Raw genomic sequence first — 22,164 nt, 5'->3', positions numbered from 1 at the left:
ATCCATCCCCCCCCCCAAAAAAGTGTGTAGAGTGGTAGCTTTGTAGTTCATAATGCTTTTATCAACAACCACAAGGTCAACCAAGAAACTGGCTAACGCTTTACTTGAGTGGTAGCTTAGTAGTTCATAATGCTTTTATCAACAACCACAAGGTCAAACTTGGGTGATCTTCAAGGGTTCTCTCCTGTCTGATCATAGCAATGACTTCACTGTGGCCCAATACCCACTACCATAAAGGTAGTAAATACATTCCCTGCCTGTGTATCAGTGGATGTTTACCTGTCCATCAATTTGTGTCCCTCCCTCCCTGTCTTCTCAGTGCTCTGGTGATCACTGCTGTGTTTGACCGAAACATCAACTGTCGTAGAGCTGCGTCAGTGAGTGACCTCTCTCTCTCTCTCTCTCTCGCGCTGTCGCTGTCGCTCTCGCTCTCGCTCTCTCTCTCTCTCTCTCTCTCTCTCTCGCTCTCGCTCTCTCTCTCGCTCGCTGTCTCTCTCGCGCTCGCTGTCTCTCGCGCTCGCTGTCTCTCTCGCGCTCGCTGTCTCTCTCACGCTCGCTGTCTCTCTCTCTCTCTCTCTCTCTCGCTGTCTCTCTCTCTCTCGCTGTCTCTCTCGCGCTCTCTCGCTCGCTGTCTCTCTCGCTCTCTCTCTCTCTCGCTCTCTCGCTCTCCGTTTTCAATTCAATAAATCCAGGGAATTAATTGAAATTCAATTAATACATTTTAAAAACATCATTGAAAATAATGGGACATTTTATTTATTTATTCATGAATTGAATTTTTATTAACTTCCTGGATTACCTGAATTGAACCTAACCCTGTCATTTCTGTCAGATCTCACTACTGCCTATAATCTAACTTCTGTCTCTTTGACTCTAACCCTGTCATTTCTGTCAGATCTCACTACTGACTATAATCTAACTTCTAACTCTCTGTTGTTCTCCCTTCTCTCCCAGGCTGCCTTCCAGGAGAATGTGGGAAGACAGGTTTGTGAACCCAGTTACCAAAACCATAAGTTATTATTACATGACTAATGCTATGATACACAGTAAATTAGAGTTGTAATGATCACCTACCATCCAGGTCTAGCTGTAACGTGCCCTGACTGTCACTAAAGTCCTTCAAACAGATCAACAACTGGTTGTAATGATCACCTACCATCCAGGTCTAACTGTAACGTGCCCTGACTGTCACCAAAGTCCTTTAAACAGATCAACAACTGGTTGTAATGATCACTTGCCATCCAGGTCTAACTGTAACGTGCCCTGACTGTCACCAAAGTCCTTTAAACAGATCAACAACTGCCAGAAAAATGACATTATGTGCTGATCAAGAGATGCCTACACTGACTTGGCCACAGGCATAGATTAATATGCTTTGTGTGCCGCCAGCACTTACCAAGCTGGGCATCAGATCTAGTGACTAGTTATCAAAATGTGATTACCATTGGGATTTCATATTGTTCAACTGCTCATATCATTCAACTGTTCATATCATTCATTGTGGCTGATAGCGTACACCATGGGTTTACTGATGGACACAGGTGTTTTTGCCTGAGACCTGGAGATTTGTGTTAGCTCCCTGGTCTAATGCATAGGCTTTAGCACAGCGGTCTAACAGGAGACCTGGGTTCGAACCCTGCCGGTCACACTGAAACACTGTTCTCTTGGTACATAAGTAAAACCATAGATCTGATCCCTCTCTCTCCAGGGCACATTCCCCTACGGTATCGACATAGTAGTAGCAGCTGACTACTTTGCTGTTGGGAACCTGAACAATTGCTACCTGACCATCAGGTGAGTTAAAGATACTCTACAGAGCTTTTGCCTCTGGGGGAGCTCTTGAGCCAAAATGGCCTCCTGAGGTTTCCATCCAACCATTTCATGAGGATGAATTACTTGACGCTTGAAAAAGGTCACTACCGGGCTGATGGAAACAAGACGTCGGTACAATTTCATATTTGTCAACAGACAATTTGTTTATTCAACTTGGTGGGATCTTTTTGTGTTGGTAAAATGTATTATGTTAGAAATGGCGGTGGAAACGCCTTTATGCAAAAATATTGATATAATAACCATCATATGGAAGTAAACTTTGAGTCCTGCGATGATATGCTGTGTGGTCCTCCCACTGCGACTCGGAAAAGCATTCAGTTTATTAGGCTACATATAAAATAAGTTATGATGAACTTCACAGGGTGGTGAAAGTGCACGGTGATGAGCTTAATGCTCATTTCCAATAAATATCGAGGGTCTTATTCTGGTGACATGATCGATGCTTCAATGCTTGGCTGCCGTTTGACAAATAAAAATAATCTAGGTCTTATCCATAATAATCTCATCATGTAGGCTAGCCTACCCGCATTGTATCTGCGAGCTGTTGGCCAGAGCGCACGTGCCAAGACCAAAGTTGACAAAACCATCGGTAGAATTGAAAAACGCGATGGAAACCCATTTTAACTTGGGAACTTAAACTGCAAAAGTAATTTCTATGTGCACTACGTCACTGACTGCGTCTGAAATGGCGTCCTATTCTCCCTTCTTAAAAGTAGTTCACTAGGGTGCCATTTCAGACGCAGTCCTGCCTCACTGTGGAATGGGACCGTCGCCATCCTAACCCTATGGGTGACGTTTCTACCACCACCTGTACTGTCAGAGTAAACATTCCTCCCACGTCACGGAGCAAACCGTGTTAAAGAATGTAGCCCCGGGGTAGACTTACTACACTTCTGACTGTAGCAGCAGATTACTGTTGAGGCCCAAGATGTTGTTGAGGAAATAAACTGAGAATATGTACTGTAGAGTGACGCTAAATGTTGTTGTAAAGCAGCCTTCAAATATCTGTGTCCAGTACTGTAGTTAGGGTTAGCTGTGTCCAGTACTGTAGTTAGGGTTAGCTGTGTCCAGTACTGTAGTTAGGATTAGCTGTGCCCAGTTCTGTAGTTAGGGTTAGCTGTGTCCAGTACTGTAGTTAGGGTAAGCTGTGTCCAGTTCTGTAGTTAGGGTTAGCTGTGTCCAGTACTGTAGTTAGGGTTAGCTGTGTCCAGTACTGTAGTTAGGGTTAGCTGTGTCCAGTTCTGTAGTTAGGGTTAGCTGTGTCCAGTACTGTAGTTAGGGTAAGCTGTGTCCAGTTCTGTAGTTAGGGTAAGCTGTGTCCAGCACTGTAGTTAGGGTTAGCTGTGTCCAGTACTGTAGTTAGGGTTAGCTGTGTCCAGTTCTGTAGTTAGGGTTAGCTGTGTCCAGCACTGTAGTTATGGTTAGCTGTGTCCAGTACTGTAGTTAGGGTTAGCTGTGTCCAGTACTGTAGTTAGGGTTAGCTATGTCCAGCACTGTAGTTAGGGTTAGCTGTGTCCAGCACTGTAGTTAGGGTTAGCTGTGTCCAGCACTGTAGTTAGGGTTAGCTGTGTCCAGCACTGTAGTTAGGGTTAGCTGTGTCCAGCACTGTAGTTAGGTTTAGCTGTGTCCAGCACTGTAGTTAGGGTTAGCTGTGTCCAGCACTGTAGTTAGGGTTAGCTGTGTCCAGCACTGTAGTTAGGGTTAGCTGTGTCCTGCACTGTAGTTAGGGTTAGCTGTGTCCAGCACTGTAGTTAGGGTTAGCTGTGTCTAGCACTGTAGTTAGGGTTAGCTGTGTCCAGCACTGTAGTTAGCTGTGTCTAGCACTGTAGTTAGGGTTAGCTGTGTCCAGCACTGTAGTTAGCTGTGTCCAGCACTGTAGTTAGGGTTAGCTGTGTCCAGAACTGTGGTTAGGGTTAGCTGTGTCCTGCACTGTAGTTAGCTGTGTCCAGTACTGTAGTTAGGGTTAGCTGTGTCCAGAACTGTAGTTAGGGTTAGCTGTGTCTAGTACTGTAGTTAGGGTTAGCTGTGTCTAGTACTGTAGTTAGGGTTAGCTGTGTCCAGCACTGTAGTTAGCTGTGTCCAGCACTGTAGTTAGGGTTAGCTGTGTCCAGCACTGTAGTTAGGGTTAGCTGTGTCTAGTACTGTAGTTAGGGTTAGCTGTGTCCAGCACTGTAGTTAGGGTTAGCTGTGTCCAGCACTGTAGTTAGGGTTAGCTGTGTCTAGTACTGTAGTTAGGGTTAGCTGTGTCCTGCACTGTAGTTAGGGTTAGCTGTAGTAGTAGTTGCTATAATATTACCTGTAGTAGTAGTTGTTATAATATTACCTGTAGTAGTAGTAGTAGTAGTTATAATATTAGTAGTAGTAGTAGTAGTAGTAGTTATAATATTACCTGAAGTAGTAGTTGTTATAACATTACCTGTAGTAGTTGTTATAATATTACCTGTAGTAGTAGTTGTTATAACATTACCTGTAGTAGTAGTTGTTATAACATTACCTGTAGTAGTAGTAATTGTTGTTATAACATTACCTGTAGTAGTAGTAGTAGTAGTAGTTGTTGTTATAACATTACCTGTAGTAGTTGTTGTTATAACATTACCTGTAGTAGTAGTAGTTGTTATAACATTACCTGTAGTAGTAGTAGTAGTAGTAGTAGTAGTAGTAGTAGTAGTAGTAGTAGTAGTAGTAGTAGTTGTTGTTGTTATAACATTACCTGTAGTAGTAGTTGTTGTTATAACATTACCTGTAGTAGTAGTAGTTGTTATAACATTACCTGTAGTTGTTATAACATTACCTGTAGTAGTAGTATTAGTAGTAGTAGTAGTAGTAGTTGTTATAACATTACCTGTAGTAGTAGTAGTAGTAGTAGTTGTTATAACATTACCTGTAGTAGCAGTTGTTATAACATTACCTGTAGTAGTATTTGTTCACCCTGTTATAATATTACCTGTAGTAGTAGTTGTTATAACATTACCTGTAGTAGTAGTAGTAGTAGTAGTAGTAGTTGTTGTTATAACATTACCTTTAGTAGTAGTAGTTGTTGTTATAACATTACCTGTAGTAGTAGTAGTAGTTGTTATAACATTACCTGTAGTAGTAGTAGTTGTTATAACATTACCTGTAGTAGTAGTTGTTATAACATTACCTGTAGTAGTTATATCATTACCTGTAGTAGTAGTTGTTATAACATTACCTGTAGTAGTAGTAGTAGTAGTTGTTATGACATTACCTGTAGTAGTTATAACATTACCTGTAGTTGTTATAACATTACCTGTAGTAGTAGTAGTAGTACTAGTAGTAGTAGTAGTAGTTGTTATGACATTACCTGTAGTAGTTATAACATTACCTGTAGTAGTAGTAGTAGTTGTTATAACATTACCTGTAGTAGTAGTTGTTATAACATTACCTGTAGTAGTAGTTATATCATTACCTGTAGTAGTAGTTGTTATAACATTACCTGTAGTAGTAGTAGTAGTAGTTGTTGTTATGACATTACCTGTGGTTGTTATAACATTACCTGTAGTAGTAGTTATAGCATTACCTGTAGTAGTAAAATAGTAATAACCTCTTGTCTCGTTCTCTTCAGTGTATACATCGCCAGTTTCCCTGAATACACCAGGCCCATGATAGACCACTTGGTAGCCATGAAGATCAACCACTGGGACGGGTAAGGGCCTTTCCTGTCCTCCTCCATGTCCTTTAGACTTTAATCAAATACTTTCAAATACTGTACTTGATTTAGTTTGCCCGCTACCATGGAACCAATGGAATAGTCCCAGAAGCTAAATCAAGCTCACCTCAAGTTAGTATTTGGAAGTATTTGTCATATGTGTTTGGCCCAGGTCTGATATCCGTATGCAGACATTCGTACTGTGTGTAGCCTATTAGTGTTGAAACTGTTGTATGTAATGGAGAAGGTGAAATTCTCCTCTGCGTGTTTCTCTGTTGTGTTGCAGGGTGATCCGTGAGCTAGCGACAAAGGCTCTGCATAATCTGACGCCTCAAGCACCTGATTATATGGCCGCAACAGGTGAGCTATGTCATTCATCCTGTTCCCTACCCGCTCTAACGCAACACAGCTTTGACGTCGTTGTCTTACTGTGGAATGGACTGGGTGACGTTCAGCTGCAATCACTGTTGTTGTGTCTGGGTCCTTACATCTGTCAAGTTATTATTATTATTATTATTTTTTATTTTTTTAGAATGGTATTTTATTGAACACATAGGGAACACACAGAGAGAGGTCAAAGGGCATTAGGCCAGATTGGACACTATGGCGACATCGTAGAAGTGTGCCGGAGGCTGCGGCATTACAGGTAGACCAGCCAGGCCACAAATCATTCAGGTTATATTCAAATATATTAACCACACCCACACCTCTGCCCTGTTGATGTTCTGTCAGGTGTCCCTGCAAGGTATGAAAAAGACACACAATTATTGAGTTAGAATTACGTTTTATATTTGGATTATTATATTTTCAGTTATGCCTCAGCTGCTGCCCGTTGCGTTGGGCATTGATCTCCACAGTCGCCATGGCGCCATTCTGGCATCTGCTGAGATCAGCCACGCCCTCTACAAGCTGGCCAATCAGAACAACAGGTACTGAAACCTCACCTCTCAACCAGCCAATTACACTATTGGCCGTACTTATAGGAAAACCACATGAACGTTGTTATGTAATAAATCCATCCACAATGACAGCTTTTGTTTTGCATATCGACCCGTGATTTGACTTCCTGATTTGACTTAAGCCCTTGGCTTCTATAAGGTCATAGGTAATTGACTGTCTCTATCTATTGTAGACCCAACTGTGTGTGAGATATGTGCTATCTGGGGGGATTGAACATTTCTGTTGTTCGCTGGAACATATGGACAATAAAATTGAATTGCATTGGATTGTAGACCGGTGACAGAGCTCATCTCTTCAGACTGTGTGGATGGACTCAAGAGCATTCACCAGAGGGTTAGTTCACTTCTCTCTTGCTACTCTCTCTCTCTCTCTCTCTCTCTCTCTCTCTCTCTCTCTCTCTCTCTCTCTCTCTCTCTCTCTCACTACCCTCTCTCTCTCTCTCTCTCTCTCTCTCACTACCCTCTCTCTCTCCCTTTCTCTCTCTCTCTCTCTCTCACTACTCTCTTCCTCTTTCTCTCCTCCGGTGTCTTTTCACCCACATGTATGTTGTCTCAAGTGTTGACCATTCACCTGAGTCAGTTGTACCAAAATCAAATCAAATTGTATTTGTCACATGCGCCAAATACAGCAGGTGTAGTAGACCTTACAGTGAAATGCTTACTGACAAGCCCTTAACCAACAATGCAGTTTTAAGAAAGAATACCAATTAATTTTTTTTTACAAAGAAATACAAAATCAAATAATATTAAATAAAAGTAACAAATTAAAGAGCAGAAGTAAAAATAACAATAGCGAGGCTAAATACAGGGGGTACCGGTTGATGTACGTAGGTACATGTTGATGTTGACCATTCACCTGAGTCAGTTGTACCAACATACAGTACCAGTCAGAAGTTCTACATTGTAGAATAATAGTGAAGACATTAAAACTACGAAATAACACAAATGGAATCATGTAGTAACTAAAAAGTGTTAAACAAATCAAAATATATTTTATAATTGAGATTCTTCAAAGTAGCCACCCTTTGCCTTGATTACAGCTTTGCACACTCTTGGCATTCTCTCAACCAGCTTCATGAGGTAGTCACCTGGAATGCATTTCAATGAACAGGTGTGCCTTCTTAAAAGTTAATTTGTGGAATTTCTTTCCTTCTTAATGCGTTTGAGCCAATCAGTTGTGTTGTGACAAGGTAGGGGGGTATACAGAAGACATGTTGATGTTGACCATTCACCTGAGTCAGTTGTACCAACATAGGTACATGTTGATGTCGACCATTCACCTGAGTCAGTTGTACCAACATAGGTACATGTTGATGTCGACCATTCACCTGAGTCAGTTGTACCAACATAGGTACATGTTGATGTCGACCATTCACCTGAGTCAGTTGTACCAACATAGGTACATGTTGATGTTGACCATTCACCTGAGTCAGTTGTACCAACATAGGTACATGTTGATGTTGACCATTCACCTGAGTCAGTTGTACCAACATAGGTACATGTTGATGTTGACCATTCACCTGAGTCAGTTGTACCAACATAGGTACATGTTGATGTTGACCATTCACCTGAGTCAGTTGTACCAACATAGGTACATGTTGTTGTCTTTAAAGTTGTACATTAGCAGTCTTTTCATCATGTGTTTTATGTCTTCCAGCTATTTGACAGAAAGCAGTACAGGTAAGCACTGTTGTTTTCCTCTTTCTCCTCATTCTGGTTTGGACTGTTTCAGGAGTTCTAATGCCCCTTTAAAGGTTTCAGACCAGTATGTTGTGCAACCGCAAAAAAATGTTGGGGTGTACACGTGTGCTGTTGTCTCCTGTCTGTGTAGGGGCTTTGGTGGTGAGCTGATGAGGCCTGCAGTCTGTTCTCTCATTGAGAAGATGTCCCTCTCCAAGATGCCTTTCAAGGACGACCCTGTCATCAGTGAGTTTTCATTTCGTTGATATTTACATTTACATTTACATTTTTGTCATTTAGCAGACGCTCTTATCCAGAGCGACTTACAGGAGCAATTAGGGTTAAGTGCCTTGCTCAAGGGCACATCAACAGATTTTTCACCTAGTCGGCTCGGGGATTAGAACCAGCGACCTTTCGGTTACTGGCACTACGCTCTTAACCACTAAGCTACCTGCCGCCCCAAGAGCATAAATATTCAGGCCTTATCTGAATGATTCCTTCATCTAGCAGGGTTTCTCAATAGGCGGCCCACAGGTCAAATACATCCTGCGGGTCATTTTACGGTATGTGTTTTCAGAGATTTTATTAGATTTTTTAAAAATCATTTTCGTTGTTGGACATAAAAGACTGTAAAATCACCAGAAAAACTTTTTGAGAAATCTGTTCCCAAGTATTCCCACGCATAAATAGAGGCATATGTGATCGTATCCCAATGTAATCAAGGTTTGAAATTATTCTGTTTTTGTCAAATACTACATCTATTTGGGATTCTCGCGGTCAATTTGCAGTATACAAATTATTTATAACTATGTTCCGGCCCCCCGACCATCCGCTCAAGAAGAAATCGACCAGGGGTTGAATGTAATTAGGGACCGTATAGCATCAATAAACTGGCTATTATCTTCCTGAAGGTTTTGTTGGAACAGGAAAAGGGTTATACCTGGGCTATAGTTAACAAAGAGCTGTCTAACAGAGAGCTGTTTAACAGTAGTAACCACTTGTTTTATCTGTTGTCATGGTTATACCTGGGCTGTGTTTGTTAATGATTAACAGATGGTGTATAATAATGGACAAGCCACGCCCCACCGTTAGAGCCAGGAGGGGCAGTACTGTACTGTTCAAACCACTGACACGTCATGACAGAGTAAACCCTGTCTGTTTCAGCTGGCTGGCAGTGTCTCTGTACTGTTCAAACCACTGACACGTCATGACAGAGTAAACCCTGTCTGTTTCAGCTGGCTGGCAGTGTCTCTGTACTGTTCAAACCACTGAAACGTCATGACCGAGTAAACCCTGTCTGTTTCAGCTGGCTGGCAGTGTCTCTGTACTGTTCAAACCACTGAAACGTCATGACAGAGTAAACCCTGTCTGTTTCAGCTGGCTGGCAGTGTCTCTGTACTGTTCAAACCACTGAAACGTCATGACAGAGTAAACCCTGTCTGTTTCAGCTGGCTGGCAATGTCTCTGTACTGTTCAAACCACTGACACGTCATGACAGAGTAAACCCTGTCTGTTTCAGCTGGCTGGCAGTGGCTGATAGACGACACCTTGAAGAGCCTCCACCTCATCTCACCTGGACCTAGGGACGGTATCAAGGTACAGTACAGCATTCTACACACACACACACACACACACACACACACGTTTGTTTTACTATTCTTGTGAGGACCAAACAATTGATTCCCATTCTAAATCCTATTTTCCGTAACCCCTAAACCTAACAATAACCTTAACAGACACACACACACACACACACACCATATTGTGAAATCCCTTTATTGTGGGATTTATATTGTACAGTGCCTTTGGAAAGTATTTTCCACGTTTTGTTAGGTTACAGCCTTATTCTAAAATGTATTTAAAAAATGTTTTCCCCCTCATCAATCTACACACAAAAACCCATAATGACAAAGCAAAAACAGTTAAAGAAATCTTAGCAAATTTTGCAAAAAACGGAAATATCACATTTACATAAGTATTCAGACCCTTTACTCAGTACTTTGCAGCCTCGTCTTCTTGGGTATGACGCTACAAGCTTGGCACACCTGTATTTGGGGAGTTTCTCCCATTCTTCTCTGCAGATCCTCTCAAGCTCTGTCAGGTTGGATGGGGAGCATTGTTGGACAGCTATTTTTAGGTCTTGCCAGAGATGTTCTATCGGGTTCAAGTCCGGGCTCTGGCTGGGCCACTCAAGGACATTCAGAGACTTGTCCCGACGCCACTCCTGCGTTGTCTTGGCTGAGTGGTTAAGGTCATTGTCCTGTTGGAAGGTGAACCTTCGCCCCAGTCTGAGGTCCTGAGTGCTCTGGAGCAGGTTTCATCAAGGATCTCTCTGTACTTTGCTCCGTTCATCTGTCCCTCGATCCTGACTAGTCTCCCAGTCCGTGCCGCTGAAAAACATCCCCACAGCATGATGCTGCCACCACCATGCTTCACCATACTGAATGTGCCAGGTTTTCTCCAGATGTGATGCTTGGCGTTCAGGCCAAAGAGTTCAATCTTGGTTTCATCAGACCAGAGAATCTTGTTTCTCATGGTCTGAGAGTCTTTAGGTGCCTTTTGGCAAACTCCAAGCAGGCTGTCATGTGCCTTTTACTGAGGAGTGGCTTCTGTCTGGCCACTCTACCACAAAGGCCTGATTGTTGGAGTGCTGCAGAGATGGTTGTCCTTCTGGAAGGTTCTCCCATCTCCACAGAGGAACTCTACAGCTCTGTCAGAGTGACCATCGGGTTCTTGGTCACCTCCCTGATGAAAGCCCTTCTCCCCCGATGGCTCAGTTTGGCCGGGTGGCCAGCTCTAGGAAGAGTCTTGGTGGTTCCAAATTTCTTCCATTTAAGAATGCTGGAGGCCACTGTGTTCTTGAGGGCCTTCAATGCTGCAGAATTATTTTGGTACCCTTCACCAGATTTGTGCCTCAACACAATCCTGTCTCGGAGCTCTACGGACAATTCCTTCGACCTTATATAGACAAGTGTGGGCCTTTCCAAATCATGTCCAATCAATTGAATTTACCACAGGTGGACTCCAATCAAGTTGTAGAAACATCTCAAGGATGATAAATGGAAACAGGATGCACCGGAGCTCAATTTCGAGTCTCATAGCAAAGGGTCTGACTACTTATGTAAAAAAGGTATTTCTGTTTTTTTATTTTTAATAAATTTGCAAACATTTCTAAAAACCTGTTTTCGCTTTGTCATTATGGGGTATTGTGTGTAGACTGCTGAGGATTTGTATTTATTTAATCCATTTTAGAATAAGGCTGTAATGTAAAAAAGTCAAGGGGTCTGAATACTTTCCGAAGGCCCTGTACATAGCGAACACAACAAATACAACTGTTTATTATGGACTCTCATGACATCAAGTTGGCATACGCGACGCACTGTATAATGGTTTATGTGTAATGTGGTCCTCCCCCCCTGTAGGAGGCAGCGGTGTCAGCACTGGCAGCACTGTGTGAGCAGTACTACCAGCCGCAGCCAGGCATGGCTGACCCCCAGATGCAGAGTGGGTAGCATGGGGGGATACTGTACCATTTAGAAGGCTTCATAAAAATTTGCCATACCTTACACAGTATTCTGGATTCCTCTAACTCTAACTCCTGTGATCTAATCTGTCTGTCCGCCTGTGTGTGTTTTCTGTGTGTAGAGGTCCTGGTGTCCCAGTATATAGCAGGGTTAAAGAGTACGGAGGTATTGACCCGGTGTGGCAGTGCACTGGCCCTGGGTTCTCTACCAAGGTTCATGATCCATGGAAAACTACACCAGGTACTATACATCTGTTAGTTAATAACACTACACCAGGTACTATACATCTGTTAGAGTTAATAACACTACACCAGGTACTATACATCTGTTAGAGTTAATAACACTACACCAGGTACTATACATCTGTTAGTTAATAACACTACACCAGGTACTATACATCTGTTAGTTAATAACACTACACCAGGTACTATACATCTGTTAGAGTTAATAACACTACACCAGGTACTATACATCTGTTAGTTAATAACACTACACCAGGTACTATACATCTGTTAGTTAATAACACTACACCAGGTACTATACATCTGTTAGAGTTAATAACACTACACCAGGTACTATACATATGTTATAGTTAATAACACTACACCAGGTACTATACATCTGTTAGTTAATAACACTACACCAGGTACTATACATCTGTTAGAGTTAATAACACTACACCAGGTACTATACATCTGTTATAGTTAATAACACTACACCAGGAACACGTCAACAGCCTGATTCAGTATTATACTGATAGATTATGCTGACATGTTGGGGTGAGCAACCTCTTTTCACTATGACCATATTCTATTATAGTAGCATTCTACACAGTGCCTCAGGTCAGTTTCAGCACCACACTTCGTCAGACTACCTTTGAAACGTGTGTTTGTGTGTGTGTCAGATCCTGTCAGGTCTTCAGCAGAGCTGTAGTCAGAGGGAGGTATGCTTCACTGAGGCCAGGAGAGATGCTGCCAAGGCCATGGCACAGTGAGTCTGTCCTCTATAATCTCTCCTCTTCTTCATCTATCTCCTCTTATTCCACCTCTCCACTCCTCCACCTCTATACTCCTCCACCTCTCCTCTCCTCCACCTCTATACTCCTCCTCCTCTCCACTCCTCCACCTCTCCACTCCTCCACCTCTATACTCCTCCACCTCTCCACTCCTCCACCTCTCCACTCCTCCTCCTCTCCACTCCTCCACCTCTATACTCCTCCACCTCTATACTCCTCCACCTCTCCACTCCTCCACCTCTCCACTCCTCCACCTCTCCACTCCTCCACCTCTCCACTCCTCCTCCTATCCACTCCTCCACCTCTATACTCCTCCACCTCTCCACTCCTCCTCCTCTCCACTCCTCCACCTCTATATTCCTCCTCCTCTCCACTCCTCCACCTCTCCACTCCTCCACCTCTATACTCCTCCACCTCTCCACACCTCCACCTCTCCACTCCTCCACCTCTATACTCCTCCACCTCTCCACTCCTCCACCTCTCCACTCTTCCACCTCTATACTCCTCCACTCCTCCACCTCTCCACTCCTCCACCTCTCCACTCCTCCACCTCTCCACTCCTCCTCCTATCCACTCCTCCACCTCTATACTCCTCCACCTCTCCACTCCTCCACCTCTATACTTATACTCCTCCTCCTCTCCACTCCTCCACCTCTATACTCCTCCACCTCTCCACTCCTCCACCTCTATACTCCTCCACCTCTCCTCTCCACTCCTCCTCCTCTATACTCCTCCACCTCTCCTCTCCACTCCTCCTCCTCTATACTCCTCCACCTCTCCTCTCCCCTCCTCCTCCTCTCCACTCCACTCCTCCACCTCTCCTCTCCACTCCTCCTCCTCTCCACTCCTCCACTATACTCCTCCATCTCTCCTCTCCACTCCTCCACCTCTATACTCCTCCACCCCTCCTCTCCACTCCTCCACCTCTATACTCCTCCACCTCTCCTCTCCACTCCTCCTCCTCTCCACTCCTCCACCTCTATAGTCCACCTCTCCTCTCCACTCCTCCAACTCTATACTCCTCCATCTTTTCTCTCCACTCCTCCATCTCTCCTCTCAACTCCTCCACCTATATACTCCTCCACCTCTCCTCTCCTCTCCACTCCTCCACCTCTTCTCTCCAATCCTCCACCTCTTCTCTCCACTCCTCCACCTCTTCTCTCCAATCCTCCACCTCTCCTCTCCACTCCTCCACCTCTATACTCCTCCACATCTCCACTCCTCCACCTCTATACTCCTCCATCTCTTCTCTCCACTCCTCCACCTCTCCTCTCCACTCCTCCACCTCTATACTCCTCCACCTCTCCTCTCCTCCACCTCTATACTCCACCTCTTCTCTCCACTCCTCTTCTCTCCACTCCTCCCCCCTCTACTCCTCTCCACTCCTCCATCTCTCCACATCTCCACACCTCCACCTCTCTACGCCTCCACTCCACCTCTCCGTTTCTCCACTCCACCTCTTCACTCCTGACTCCTCCACCTCTCCACCCTTCCACCTCTACCCTTCACCTCTCCACCCTACCACTCCTCCATCTCTCCACCTCTCCACTCCTCCACACCTCCACCTCTCTACTCCTCCACCTCTCCACTCCATCTCTCCACTCCCCCACTCCTACGACTCTCCACCTCTCCACGCCTCCATCTCTCCATGCCTCCACCCCTCCACCTCTACCTTCCACCTCTCCACTCTACCACTCCTCCATCTCTCCACCTGTCCCAGCCTCTCTCCTCTCCTCCACTCCCAGCCTCTCTCCACCCTCTCTCCCAGCTTCTCTCCACCACCTCTCTCTCTCTCTCTCTCTCTCTCTCTCCCTCTGTCCCTCCCTCCCTCCTCATCTCTTGGCATCTTCCAGCCTGTCTTACACACAGTGCCTATCTTGTTCCCTCTCCTGTTCCCATCTGTTTCCCTCCCTCCCTCCCTCCCTCCCTCCCTCCCTCCCTCCCTCCCTCCCTCCCTCCCTGTCTGTCTGTCTGTCTGTCTGTCTGTCTGTCTGTCTTCTGGGATAACAGGTCAACGTTAGCATTAGGGTTGTAGCCAGAAGTAAAGAACCAGCTGGTTGTACCTGCAGGACCTGTCTATCATGTTTCTCTGTGTGTCTGTTTCTCGGTGTCTGTGTCTCTGTCTCTCTGTCTCTCTCCCTCTCTCTCCCCTCCTAACCCCCTCTATCTATCTGTGTCTCTGTCAGGGTGTGTGTGACAGCGGGGATATCAGCCAAGGGTAGTTCTGACTCTGTGGTGTGTGAGGGGAACGTGTCAGCTGTCTACAGAGTTCTGCTGGACTGTATGACTGACTACACACTGGACAGCAGAGGAGACGTAGGGTCCTGGTAAGTGACAGCTGGTTTACCCCTTCTCCCTGCCCTACAGGCATGTGTCACACCTGGTGGCCCCGGGCAATGCTTAGTTAGTTTACCTGACAGGAATGTCACCTGGCGTGTCACCTGACCCAGCTGTGGGACAGACTTTCTCTCTGTCTCTCTATCTGTCTCTCTCTCTCTCTCTCTCTCTCTCTCTCTCTCGCTCGCTCTTTTTCTCTCTCGCTCTCTCTCTCTCTCGCTGTCCTTCTCTCTGTCGTTCTCCAGTGGGGACACATTCCTCTGTGAGGTGGACAAGAGAGGGGAGGAAGGAGGGATTGAATCACCTTTTTGTCTAACAGGACAGTTCTGTGGCAATTATATCTGTTTTTGATTGATTTAACCTTGAATTAATCAGGTTAGGCCTGTTGCCTGGCCTTCAATGCTGCTGCTCACCCAACATGAACTACAGTGTCTTTGCGGAAGTATTCACCCCCCTTGGCATTTGTCCTATTTTGTTGCCTTACAACCTGGAATTAAAATGGATTTTTTGGGGGGGGGTTTGGGTTTGTATTATTTGATTTACATAAGATGCAAAATAATATTTTATTGTGAAACAAACAAGAAATAAGACAAAAAAACAGAACTTGAGCGTGCGTAACTATTCACCCCCCCAAAGCAAATACTTTGTAGAGCCACCTTTTGCAGCAATTAAAGCTGCAAGTCTCTTGGGGTATGTCTCTATAAGCTTGGCACATCTAGCCACTGGGATTTTTGCCCATTCTTCAAGGCAAAACTGCTCCAGCTCCTTCAAGTTGGATGGGTTCCGCTGGTGTACAGCAATCTTTAAGTCATACCACAGATTCTCAATTGGATTGATGTCTGGGCTTTGACTAGGCCATTCCAAGAAATTTAAATGTTTCCCCTTAAACCACTCGAGTGTTGCTTTAGCAGGATGCTTAGGGTCATTGTCCTGCTGGAAGGTGAACCTCCGTCCCAATCTCAAATCTCTAGAAGACTGAAACAGTTTTCCCTCAAGAATTTCCCTGTATTTAGCGCCATCCATCATTCCTTCAATTCTGACCAGTTTCCAAGTCCCTGCCGATGAAAAACATCCCTACAGCATGATGCTGCCACCACCATGCTTCACTGTGGGGATGGTGTTATCAGGGTGATGAGAGGTGTTGGGTTTGCGCCAGACATAGCGTTTTCCTTGATGGCCAAAAAGCTCAATTTTAGTCTCATCTGACCAGAGTACCTTCTTCCATATGTTTGGGGAGTCTCCCACATGCCTTTTGGCGAACACCAAACGTGTTTGCTTATTTTTTTCTTTAAGCAATGGCTTTTTTTCTGGCCACTCTTCCATAAAGCCCAGCTCTGTGGAGTGTACGGCTTAAAGTGGTCCTATAGACAGATACTCCAATCTCTGCTGTGGAGCTTTGCAGCTCCTCCAGGGTTATCTTTGGTCTCTTTGTTGCCTCTCTGATTAATGCCCTCCTTGTCTGGTCCGTGAGTTTTGGTGGGTGGCCTTCTCTTGGCAGGTTTGTTGTGGACTTTATTTAACTATTATGTGACTTCTGAAGGTAAATGGTTGCACCAGATCTTATTTAGGGGCTTCATAGCAAAGGGCGTGAATACATATGCACGCACCACTTTTCCGTTATTTATTATTTAGAATTTTTTCATTTAATTCACTTCACCAATTTGGACTATTTTGTGTATGTCCATTACATGAAATCCAAATAAAAATCCATTTAAATTACAGGTTGTAATGCAACAAAATAGGAAATTCGCCAAGGGGGATGAATACTTTTGCATGCCACTGTAACTGTTAGTTTGAACTGGTTGCCTCAAGGGAATGATGAATCTGATCTATGACCTTTACTCCCTGTTGCAGCCTTAATATTACATGAACTAATCTGTCTGTCTGATGAACTGGACCCCTTCTACGGCATTCTCTCCACCTGTTAAATGTCGCTTCGCACACACAGACACTGTAGCTCCTCTCTCAGGGCGTGACGTTAGAGTAGATATCCTCATTACCACATCACACAAACTAAAGCTGCCCTCGGGACATGACCAAACTGATTTGAATATTAGCTTTTAGGACCCTGGGGGCGGTGGCATGACAAGTGGCATTTCAGGTGTGTGTGTGTGTTTAAGGTATTAATTTCTCTTCTCCTCCTCTCCAGGGTGAGAGAGGCAGCCATGACTAGTCTGATGGAGGTGACTCTGTTGGTGGTCGGCACCGCTCCACAACTACTCTCCCAAGACCTGTGAGTAGAATAACTTCCTCAATCACGCTGTACCACTTTAAACTAACAACTTTATAAAACCTTCATAAGGCCTTCATAGATGCTTCACAAATCATTCATAAGCGTGCTATATAGAAGGTAAGAAAGGTGTTATGACATTTGTTATTTTATATAGTAGGAATTAAAGAGTCTTAGCCGTAGCTCTTCATTCATTCATTCCCTCCCTGACCACCTTTTTACATTCTCATCCGTTAATTCCCTCTCCATTCATTCATTCCCACTTCTTTTCCTCCTCTCATCCCACTCTCCTCTCCTCCTCTCATCCCTCTCTCCTCCTCTCATCCCTCTCTCCTCCTCTCCTCTCATCCCCCTCTCATCTCCACTCTCCTCTCCTCCTCTCATCTCTCCTCTCCTCCTCTCATCCCTCTCTCCTCTCCTCCTCTCATTCCTCTCTCCTCCTCTCTTCTCATCCCTCTCTCCTCTCCTCTCCTCCTCTCATCCCTCCTCTCCTCTCCTGCCCCTCTCATCTCTCCTCTCCTCCTCTCATCCCTCTCTCCTCTCCTCCTCTCATTCCTCTCCTCCTCTCTTCTCATCCCTCTCTCCTCTCCTCTCCTCTCCTCTCCTCTCCTCTCCTCTCCTCTCCTCTCCTCTCCTCTCCTCTCCTCTCCTCTCCTCTCCTCTCCTCTCCTCTCCTCTCCTCTCCTCTCCTCTCCCTCTCATCTCTCCTCTCCTCCTCTCATCCCTCTCTCCTCTCCTCCTCTCATCCCTCTCTCCTCTCCTCCTCTCATCCCTCTCTCCTCTCCTCCTCTCATTCCTCTCCTCCTCTCTTCTCATCCCTCTCTCCTCTCCTCTCATCCCTCTCTCCTCTCCTCCTCTCATCTCTCCTATCTCCTCTCCTCTCATCTCTCCTCTCCTCCTCTCATCTCATCCCCCTCTCATCTCTCCTCTCCTCCTCTCATCTCTCCTCTCCTCCTCTCATTCCTCTCTCCTCCTCACTTCTCATCCCTCTCTCCTCTCCTCTCATCCCTCTCTCCTCTCCTCCTCTCATCTCTCCTCTCTCCTCTCCTCTCATCTCTCCTCTCCTCCTCATCTCATCCCTCCTCTCATCTCTCCTCTCATCTCCTCCTCTCATCCCTCTCTTCTCCTCCTCTCATCCCTCTCTCCTCTCCTCCTCTCATTCCTCTCCTCTCCTCTCCTCTCCTCTCCTCTCCTCTCCTCTCCTCTCCTCTCCTCTCCTCTCCTCTCCTCTCCTCTCCTCTCCTCTCCTCTCCTCCCCCTCTCATCTCTCCTCTCCTCCTCTCATCCCTCTCTCCTCTCCTCCTCTCATCCCTCTCTCCTCTCCTCCTCTCATCCCTCTCTCCTCTCCTCCTCTCATCCCTCTCTCCTCTCCTCCTCTCATTCCTCTCCTCCTCTCTTCTCATCCCTCTCTCCTCTCCTCTCATCCCTCTCTCCTCTCCTCCTCTCATCTCTCCTATCTCCTCTCCTCTCTCCTCTCCTCCTCTCATCTCATCCCCCTCTCATCTCTCCTCTCCTCCTCTCATCTCTCCTCTCCTCCTCTCATTCCTCTCTCCTCCTCACTTCTCATCCCTCTCTCCTCTCCTCTCATCCCTCTCTCCTCTCCTCCTCTCATCTCTCCTCTCTCCTCTCCTCTCATCTCTCCTCTCCTCCTCATCTCATCCCTCCTCTCATCTCTCCTCTCTCTCCTCTCATCTCCTCCTCTCATCCCTCTCTTCTCCTCCTCTCCTCCCTCTCTCCTCTCTTCCTCAGGGTGAATGGTATGATGTGTAGCTTGGCCCAGCAGTCAGCAGAGAAGATAGATCGCTACAGAGCCCATGCTGGATCAGTGTTCATCAGGCTCCTCCATAGTAACAACCCTGCAGTACCTCACATCCCCCACCGGGAGGAGCTGCTCGCCATCTTCCCTCCGTGAGTCTAAATACATTTACATTTTAGTCATTTAGCAGACACTGTTATCCAAAGTGACTTATATCTTAAGCTAGCTAGGTGAGACAACCACATGTCATAGTCAGCACATTATCCCTCAATAGAGTAGTTATCAGATAGCTAGGTGGGACAACCACATATCACAGTCATAGTCAGTACATTATCCCTCAATAGAGTAGTTATCAGATAGCTAGGTGAGACAACCACATATCACAGTCATAGTCAGCACATTATCCCTCAATAGAGTAGTTATCAGATAGCTAGGTGAGACAACCACATACCACAGTCATAGTCAGCAAGCAAATTAAGCAGCTATCAGCAGTCGGTGCTAATAAGAAGTAACTACTAACTAACCCCTCAGGCTGTTAGAAGGGGATCAGAGAACTCTACTCTTCGCTGTGTGAGTCTAAGGCCCTGTCCAGAAACAACCCCTAGCCTGAACTTCCCCGTAGGGACTTCAGTGATCTGAAAGAGTTGGATAAGTCGTCTCTGAGCCGTTAAGAGTTTGTCTAACTGGACGCCATGTTAGTGCCTTTGACCATTCCATGTATCCATTCATGACAAGCGTGTTGGATATGTGTTCTCCATCTATGGATGGCTTAGGGTCATCTCATACAAGACAGTGGGCACATTTCAATGAAATAATTGAATTTTAATTCACTTATTGAATTGAAAAGCTGAATTGACCCTAACCCTGTGTGTGTGTGTGTCTCTCTCTCTCTCTCTCTCGCTCTCTCGCTCTCTCGCTCTCTCGCTCTCTCTCTCTCTCAGTGAAGGGGCAGAGAGTCTGAACTGGAATGCTCCGTCTCAGGCCTTCCCCCACATCACCCAGCTGCTGAGACTGCCCCAATACCAGTACCACACACTACTGGGGTTGACCGTGTCTGTAGGAGGACTGACTGAGTCTACGGTACGTGTCTGTAGCGCTGTGTCTGTAGCACTGTGTCTGTAGCGCTGTGTCTGTAGCGCTGTGTCTGTAGCACTGTGTCTGTAGCGCTGTGTGTAGCTCTGTGTCTGTAGCTATGTGTCTGTAGCAGTGGAGGCTCCTCAGAGGAGGAAGGGGAGGACCATCCTCCTCAGTGAATTTCATAAAAATTAAAATAGTGAAACATTAAAAAAGTTATCGTTTTTAGATAAACTATACTAAATCACCAAATAATTGATTAAAACACACTATTTTGCGAAGAAGGTCTACAGTAGCCTCAACAGCACACTGTAGGGTAGCACCATGGTGTAGCCGGAGGACAGCTAGTTTCCATTTTCCTCTGAGTACATTGACCTCAATACAAAACCTAGGAGGCTCATGGTCCTCACCCCATTCCAAATACTTACACAGTAATTATGACAACTTCCGGAGGACGTCCTCCAACCTATCAGAGCTATTGCAGCATGAACTGACGTGTTGTTCACCCAATCAAAGCATCAGAGAATTAATCTAGTACTGAAAGCATATGCTACAGCTAGCTAGCATTACAGTGCATAAAATGTGGTGAGTAGTTGACTCAAAGAGAGAGAAAGCCAATAGTTTAACAGTTTTGAACAAATTAATTTATAAAAAAATGTAGGAGAAGCAAGAGTGAGAGAGAAAGAGCTATATTTTGTATTTTTTTCACTTTTACTTACTTAGCTAGCTAATGCAGCTAGCTAGTTTAGCCTACTCAAACACCCTGCTCAAACAGAGAGGGATGCTATGTTAGCTAGCTGGCTATGGCTATCCAACACTGGAACTCTTCCAAGTCAAGATAAGCTTTTGGTGTTATTAATTTATTGCCACCGGGGCCCGGCGGTGTAACTGCTTGCTGCTAACTGTACTGCATGATTGTAGCGGGTTTACCATGACGTGACAACGATGTAGTCTGTTAGCGGTCATGTTATGAAGGTTTGGCTTGGAAAGTTTTTTCGCCTGGGCACAGACAGCTGATGTGTTGTGCACTGAAGTCCACAAGCGAAGGGGAGGAGGAGAGAGGTGAGAGGAGGAGAGGTGAGAGGAGGAGAGCGAGTAGGTAGATGTGAGAAGGAATTATATAAACAGCGAGCTGTTTCTATGTGGCTGCTATGAAAGAGACTGTGTTTGCGTGGGATTAGGGGTGTGTTCATTGTGCCGATTCTGTTTTAAAAATGACAAAATGAGAACAAATTTTCCAGAAAATCACATTGTAGGATTTTTAATGAATTTATTTGAAAATTATGGTGGAAAATAAGTATTTGGTCAATAACAAAAGTTTCTCAATACTTTGTTATATACCCTTTGTTGGCAATGACACAGGTCAAACGTTTTCTGTAAGTCTTCACAAGGTTTTCACACACTGTTGCTGGTATTTTGGCCCATTCCTCCATGCAGATCTCCTCTAGAGCAGTGATGTTTTGGGGCTGTCGCTGGGCAACATGGACTTTCAACTCCCTCCAAAGATTTTCTATGGGGTTGAGATCTGGAGACTGGCTAGGCCACTCCAGGACCTTGAAATGCTTCTTACGAAGCCACTCCTTCGTTGCCCGGGCGGTGTGTTTGGGATCATTGTCATGCTGAAAGACCCAGCCACGTTTCATCTTCAATGCCCTTGCTGATGGAAGGAGGTTTTCACTCAAAATCTCACGATACATGGCCCCATTCATTCTTTCCTTTACACGGATCAGTCGTCCTGGTCCCTTTTCAGAAAAACAGCCCCAAAGCATGATGTTTCCACCCCCATGCTTCACAGTAGGTATGGTGTTCTTTGGATGCAACTCAGCATTCTTTGTCCTCCAAACACGACGAGTTGAGTTTTTACCAAAAAGTTATATTTTGGTTTCATCTGACCATATGACATTCTCCCAATCGTCTTCTGGATCATCCAAATGCACTCTAGCAAACTTCAGACTGGCCTGGACATGTACTGGCTTAAGCAGGGGGACACGTCTGGCACTGCAGGATTTGAGTCCCTGGCGGCGTAGTGTGTTACTGATGGTAGGCTTTGTTACTTTGGTCCCAACTCTCTGCAGGTCATTCACTAGGT

At 45.2% G+C, this 22,164-nt stretch overlaps 1 protein-coding gene across 1 annotated transcript in view; it reads left to right on the top strand.

Moving 5' to 3' along the window:
* The window catches only part of tbcd (tubulin folding cofactor D), a 97,277-nt gene that overhangs the window by 35,899 nt on the left and 39,214 nt on the right, over positions 1-22,164 (top strand). The window contains exons 16-32 of the mRNA XM_084179877.1: positions 320-377; positions 955-984; positions 1,709-1,794; positions 5,417-5,497; positions 5,787-5,860; positions 6,312-6,429; positions 6,733-6,793; positions 8,117-8,139; positions 8,291-8,385; positions 9,659-9,735; positions 11,562-11,643; positions 11,785-11,903; positions 12,568-12,653; positions 14,865-15,005; positions 17,165-17,248; positions 18,995-19,153; positions 19,943-20,081. Coding sequence (XP_084036003.1) covers positions 320-377; positions 955-984; positions 1,709-1,794; positions 5,417-5,497; positions 5,787-5,860; positions 6,312-6,429; positions 6,733-6,793; positions 8,117-8,139; positions 8,291-8,385; positions 9,659-9,735; positions 11,562-11,643; positions 11,785-11,903; positions 12,568-12,653; positions 14,865-15,005; positions 17,165-17,248; positions 18,995-19,153; positions 19,943-20,081 — 1,513 coding nt within the window. The remainder of the gene's footprint in view (positions 1-319; positions 378-954; positions 985-1,708; positions 1,795-5,416; positions 5,498-5,786; positions 5,861-6,311; positions 6,430-6,732; positions 6,794-8,116; positions 8,140-8,290; positions 8,386-9,658; positions 9,736-11,561; positions 11,644-11,784; positions 11,904-12,567; positions 12,654-14,864; positions 15,006-17,164; positions 17,249-18,994; positions 19,154-19,942; positions 20,082-22,164) is intronic.

This window comes from Coregonus lavaretus (assembly GCF_964263955.1).
Source record: "Coregonus lavaretus genome assembly, chromosome: 2".
In the NCBI taxonomy this organism is placed as follows: Eukaryota; Metazoa; Chordata; class Actinopteri; order Salmoniformes; family Salmonidae; genus Coregonus; species Coregonus lavaretus.
The sequence above is the reverse complement of the archived record's forward strand: the minus strand, read 5'-3'. Positions and strand labels throughout refer to the sequence as shown.